At 39.5% G+C, this 6903-nt stretch overlaps 1 protein-coding gene across 1 annotated transcript; it reads right to left on the bottom strand.

Moving 5' to 3' along the window:
• Nucleotides 1-4103: 4103 nt before the first annotated feature.
• LOC130465702 (uncharacterized) lies at nucleotides 4104-4863 on the bottom strand. Its single transcript, XM_056834569.1, has 2 exons — nucleotides 4307-4863; nucleotides 4104-4217 (listed from the first exon to the last, which is right to left on the bottom strand). Exons 1-2 carry the CDS (start codon nucleotides 4845-4847, stop codon nucleotides 4201-4203), a joined length of 558 nt encoding a protein of 185 aa, XP_056690547.1. The 5' UTR covers nucleotides 4848-4863; the 3' UTR covers nucleotides 4104-4200.
• Between the last annotated feature and the right edge of the window lie 2040 nt (nucleotides 4864-6903).

Raw genomic sequence — 6903 nt, 5'->3', positions numbered from 1 at the left:
CGGAGTATTCATTTCTTGCCTGTGACGATCTCAGCTCCCACTGAAACCAAGATCCATCGATTCCGAATATCCATAGATGGAGTATCTAATGCCATTAAATACTTGATCCGTTTACGTACTATTTGTGTGACCCTACGGGTTCAGTCAAGAGTAAGCTGTGGATTAATATTATTAATTCCACTTGAACTGAAGCGGCCTCTAACTAGGCATTCAGCTCACTTGATCTCACTGAATTATTAACTTGTTAATTAATACTGAACCGCATTTATTAGACTTAACATAGAATGCATACTTGGACCAAGGGCATTATTTCCTTCAGTCTCCCACTTGTCCTTAGGGACAAGTGTGCATTTCCTAATTCCTTTGTCGCTCGATGCTTGCTCTTGAACATAAGGTAAGAGTTGTCATCCTTATTATGTCCAGAGGTGTTCCTCGGTTTCAGAGTTCAACTGATCAAATAAACAGATAATCATAGCCTATGATTCATCCGAGCACGGCGATGCTTTCAAAGTTTCTAGCTCTCCGAGTGGCCTTGTACAACTTTTAAGCATCTCATCCCAATTTATGGGAGGACAATCCCAATCTTGCGATCTTGAGATTAGACTTCGTTTGATAGGTGATTACCTGAGCGTTGCCTTTATAGCCTCCTTTTACGGTGCGACGGTTGGTCAACGTCAAAGCAACCAGTTCTCAAACAAGTAATCTCAAATCACTCAGGTATTGAGGATTTAGTGTCTAATAATTTAATGAAATTTACTTATGACAGACTTTCATCTCTTACAGTAAAGTTTCATAGGTCTTGTCCGATACTAGTCTTCCCAAAGTAAGTATCTATGCAAATGATTATGACATTGCCATGTCCACATAGTTCAAGAAACAGAACTACTAGTCATCTTGCATTCTAGTCGTCTAATGTTTTCTATGCGTCCAATTTTATAGAAAACTCCGACTAGGGACCATTTTCAACCTTTGACATTCAAGTTCACTTGATAGACATTTCTTAGTCACAGGACTGGTCCTGACAGTCTATCTTGAATATATCGTCAAATTGAAGGGACTCATCATTTAATAAACCACAAATTAAATGGAAAAATGAATTATTTTCATTTATTGTGAATGATTAACCAATAATGTTTTACAAAGATTTAAACTCTAAAACTTCAAAACATTAAACAGAGACATCAAAGCCATTCTCCAATATGCTTGATTCCCATAGCTGCAGTGTGCAAGTTGTGCTTCGCCTGCGGCAGAGGTTTAGTTAATGGATCTGATATGTTGTCATCAGTTCCAATTTTGCTTATCTCGACTTCTTTTCTTTCAACGAACTCTCGTAGAAGGTGAAATCTACGAAGTACATGCTTGACTCTCTGGTGGTGTCTAGGCTCTTTTGCCTGTGCAATAGCTCCGTTATTGTCACAATACAGGGCTATTGGTCCTTTAATGGAGGGGACTACACCAAGTTCACCTATGAACTTCCTTAGCCATATAGCTTCCTTTGCTGCTTCATGTGCAGCAATGTACTCCGCTTCAGTTGTAGAATCCGCAATGGTGCTTTGCTTAGCACTTTTCCAGCTTACTGCTCCTCCGTTGAGGCAGAAGACAAACCCAGACTGTGATCTGAAATCATCTTTGTCGGTTTGGAAACTTGCGTCCGTATAGCCTTTAACAATTAATTCATCATCTCCACCATAGACCAGGAAGTCATCTTTGTGCCTTTTCAGGTACTTCAGAATGTTCTTGGCAGCAGTCCAATGCGCCTCTCCTGGGTCTGACTGGTATCTGCTCGTAGCACTGAGTGCGTACGCAACATCCGGGCGTGTACATATCATAGCATACATTATTGAACCAATCAATGATGCATATGGAATCCCATTCATTCGTCTACGCTCATCAAGTGTTTTTGGGCACTGAGTCTTGCTTAGAGTTATTCCATGAGACATGGGTAGGTAGCCTCGCTTGGAGTCCGCCATCTTGAACCTATCAAGCACCTTATTGATATAAGTGCTTTGACTAAGTCCAATCATCCTTTTAGATCTATCTCTGTAAATCTTGATGCCCAATATGTACTGTGCTTCTCCTAGATCCTTCATCGAAAAACATTTCCCAAGCCAAATCTTGACAGAGTTCAACATAGGAATGTCATTTCCGATAAGTAATATGTCGTCGACATATAATAGTAGGAAAGCAATTTTGCTCCCACTGACCTTCTTGTATACACAAGATTCGTCTGCGTTCTTGATGAAACCAAAGTCACTGACTGCTTCATCAAAACGTATATTCCAGCTCCTGGATGCCTGCTTCAATCCGTAGATTGACTTCTTTAGCTTGCATACCTTTTTAGCATTCTTTGGATCCTCAAAACCTTCAGGCTGTGTCATAAACATAGTTTCTGTTAAAACGCCGTTTAAGAAAGCAGTTTTGACATCCATCTGCCATATTTCGTAATCGTAATATGCAGCGATTGCTAACATTATCCGAATAGACTTTAGCATTGCAACTGGTGAAAAGGTTTCAACGTAGTCCACACCGTGGACTTGCCTGTAACCTTTTGCAACCAATCTAGCTTTGAAAACTTCAAGTTTCCCATCCTTGTCCTTTTTCAGTTTGAAAACCCATTTGCTTCCAATGGCTTGGTAGCCATCTGGCAAATCGACCAAATCCCATACTTGGTTTTCAGACATGGAGTCTAATTCAGATTGCATGGCTTCTTGCCATTGCTTGGAGCTAGGGCTCGTCATAGCTTGTTTGTAAGTCGCAGGTTCATCACTTTCAAGTAATAGAACGTCATAGCTCTCGTTCGTCAAAATACCTAAGTACCTTTCCGGTTGAGATCTATATCTTTGCGATCTACGCGGGGTAACATTTCTAGATTGACCATGATTCTCACCAGATTCTTCTAAAGATCTCTGAGTTTCATCCTGAATGTCATCTTGAGCATTCTCTAGAGTTTGTTGTTCGACTCGAATTTCTTCGAGGTCTACTTTTCTCCCACTTGTCATTTTGGAAATGTGATCTTTCTCCAAAAAGACACCATCTCGAGCAACAAACACTTTGTTCTCAGATGTATTGTAGAAGTAATACCCCTTTGTTTCCTTTGGATAGCCCACAAGGATACATTTGTCAGATTTTGGATGAAGTTTGTCTGAAATCAATCGTTTGACGTATGCTTCACATCCCCAAATCTTCAGAAAAGACACATTTGGAGGCTTTCCAAACCATAATTCATATGGAGTCTTTTCAACAGCTTTAGACGGAGCTCTATTTATAGTGAGTGCAGCTGTATTTAGTGCATGTCCCCAAAATTCTAATGGAAGTTCGGCCTGACCCATCATTGACCTGACCATGTCTAGCAAGGTTCTGTTCCTCCGTTCCGATACACCGTTCCATTGTGGTGTTCCAGGAGGAGTCAATTCTGATAGTATTCCACATTCTTTCAGATGGTCATCAAATTCATAGCTCAGATATTCACCGCCTCTATCAGACCGCAGTGCCTTAATCTTCTTGCCTAATTGATTCTCTACTTCACTCTGAAATTCCTTGAATTTGTCAAAGGATTCAGACTTATGCTTCATTAGGTAGACATAACCATACCTACTGAAGTGATTAGTGAAAGTGATAAAGTAGCTGAAACCACCTCTAGCATTTGTACTCATTGGTCCACATACATCTGTATGGATTAAACCCAATAGTTCATTTGCTCTTTCTCCAACTTTAGAGAAAGGTTGCTTTGTCATTTTGCCAAGTAAACATGATTCGCATTTACCATAATCCTCTAAGTCAAATGGTTCTATAATTCCTTCCTTTTGAAGTCTTTCTAAGCGTTTCAAGTTTATATGGCCTAATCGACAATGCCACAGATAGGTGAGATCTGAATCATCCTTTTTGGCCTTTTTGGTATTTATGTTATATACTTGTTTGTCGTGATCTAATAAATAAAGTCCATTGACTAATCTAGCAGATCCATAAAACATCTTTGTAAAATAAAACGAACAACTATTGTCTTTTATTAAAAAGGTAAATCCCTTAGCATCTAAGCAAGAAACTGAAATGATGTTTTTAGTAAGACTTGGAACATGGAAACATTCTTCCAGTTCCAAAACTAGCCCGGGGGGCAACGACAAATAGTAAGTTCCTACAGCTAATGCAGCAATCCGTGCTCCATTTCCCACTCGTAGGTCGACTTCACCCTTGCTTAACTTTCTACTTCTTCTTAGTCCCTGTGGATTGGAACATAAGTGTGAGCCACAACCTGTATCTAATACCCAAGAAGTTGAATTAGCAAGTATACAGTCTATAACGAAAATACCTGAAGATGGAACGACTGTTCCGTTCTTCTGATCTTCCTTTAGCTTCAAGCAATCTCTCTTCCAATGCCCCTTCTTCTTGCAGTAGAAGCATTCGGATTCAGAAGTGGGTTGACTGACCTTCCTCTTTACAGATTTGGCGCCAGTTTGCTTAGTTGGGCTGGCCTTGTTGCCACCTTTCTTAGCATTCCTCTTCTTTCCAGATTTCTTGAACTTGCCCCCACGCACCATAAGCACATCCTGCTTATCACTTTTGAGCGTCTTTTCAGCGGTCTTCAGCATACCGTGAAGCTCATTGAGCGTTTTGTCCAGACTATTCATACTGTAGTTCAGTTTGAACTGATCATACCCGCTATGAAGAGAATGGAGGATGGTGTCTATAGCCATTTCCTGAGAAAATTGCTGATCCAGCCGACTCATATTCTCAATGAGTCCAATCATTTTGAGAACATGTGGACTTACGGGCTCGCCTTTCTTAAGCTTGGTCTCAAGAATTTGCCTATGAGTCTCGAATCTTTTGACTCGAGCCAGATCTTGGAACATGTTCTTCAACTCACGGATGATTGTGAAAGCATCTGAGTTGATGAACGTTTTCTGCAGATCCGCACTCATGGTGGCGAGCATTAGACATTTCACATCCTTGTTGGCATCAATCCAACGATTGAGGGCTGCCTGAGTGACCCCGTCGCCTGCAGCTTCGGGCATCGCCTCATCTAGGACATACTCCTTTTCTTCCTGCATAAGAACTATTTGCAAGTTCCTTTGCCAGTCAAGGAAGTTTTTCCCGTTCAACTTCTCCTTTTCGAGAATTGATCGAATGTTGAATGAATTGTTGTTTGCCATATTAAAAACTACAATTGAAAAGAATAAACAAATAAATAATCATTCACAGTTTCTCTTAATAAACTTAAATTCTAGCATACATGCATAATTCAATGTTTATTAAGCATTTTATTCAAGTTATGTGTTCCGGCAGGTGTGAATAAAATGATTCCAAGATCCTAAAATCATTGAAGAACTAAGCACAGTTTGTCGACTTAATCCTAGAACATCTTAGGTAAGCAAAAGCCTTTTGCTAATAGTCTAGAAACTATTCTTGGTTGATAGGTACGTCTAAGAACTTATTAGGTAAACCTATCGATTTTGCCACGACATAAAAGGACTCCTTACTTATATCGTTGAGTTTCACCAAAACTAACATGTACTCACAATTATTTGTGTACCTTGCCCCTTTAGGACCAATAAGTAACACCTCGCTGAGCGAAAACTATTACTAGATTGATGTAAAGGATATCCAAGCAAGTGTATATTTTGGCATGGCACCTTTTAACTCAATTTTTAAGTTTGGAACTTAAGGCTTTTACTATGTTGGTTAGATTTTAAGTGAACTAAAATCCCTAATCATGCAACATAATCAAGCCACAATCTCATGCATAATTAAGACATATTTAAAGCAATAAATAACTTAAAGCATGCATAAGATAAATGTGATCTAGTATGGCCCGACTTCATCTTGAAGCTTTGACTTCAAAGTCCGTCTTGAAAATCTCCGTGGGAGGCACCATTTTCTTCAAATAGGATAAGCTATAACTAATTACAACTATTTGATGGTACGCAGACCATATTTGAATTGAAAAACAACTTTGGTACTTTAGACCAATTACATTCAAATTAATGGTACGCAGACCATATTTTCTATCCTATTTGGGCCATACTAGTCACTTCATAACCTGCAAAACAGTACATATACAATATATACCATTCACCCATTCATTATCATGAATGGCCCACATAGCTGGTTAGTAAAACACATTATGCATCACGTAAACATTTGCAGCAATTAATCAAGGGCACCAATAATCTACCAATTATTCAGTCCTTATTAATTCTAATCAAGTTGTTTTAACCTTAAGGATTCTTAGACCTAATCAAGAGTTTATGACTAAAAGGGCTCCCACTTAAACCAATAAATTCATTTGCTTTACTAATTTTAAACAAAAAAATGTATTTCTAGTCTAACCGGAAACATACAAATTTAATTAAAATTTAAAGCTCATATAAATTTATAATTGAATCCAAAAGTTTAATTTAATTTCAGTCGTATTTAAATTAATTCATGATTTTAATTTTAGTAAAATAATTAGAATAAATAAAATTTATTATAATTACAATATTCAAAATTAAAATCCAAGAAAATAATTTAAATTATTAATTTTAAAATTAATTAAAATTACGTAAACTGAAAAATTTCAAATTAAACATTCAAAACGATCTAATCGCAACGCAAACACCCTACGCATTGCACGCCCATGGGCCGCACGCACACAGCCATTGCTGGCCATGTGCGCGCAGCCCATGCGCTCGTCGCATAGCTGCTGCATCTCCATCGCAAGCCATCGCACGCTGTGGTGCTTGCTGCGCGCGCGCCAGCGCTTGACGCACGCGAGCCATCGCTCGCTGTGCGCGCTCGCCAGCGCACGCTGCGCGCGCTCCATCGCTCGCTGTGCGCGCGAGCCATTGCTCGCTGTGCGCGAGCAATTGCGCGCGTTCAACGCTGGGCGCAGCGCTCGTGCCACGCGAGCTTGCGCTCGCTGCGCGA

This window comes from Spinacia oleracea, chromosome 1 (assembly GCF_020520425.1).
Source record: "Spinacia oleracea cultivar Varoflay chromosome 1, BTI_SOV_V1, whole genome shotgun sequence".
Classification (NCBI taxonomy): Eukaryota; Viridiplantae; Streptophyta; class Magnoliopsida; order Caryophyllales; family Amaranthaceae; genus Spinacia; species Spinacia oleracea.
Note: the sequence above shows the minus strand (reverse complement) of the source record. Positions and strands in the feature narration are given on the sequence as shown.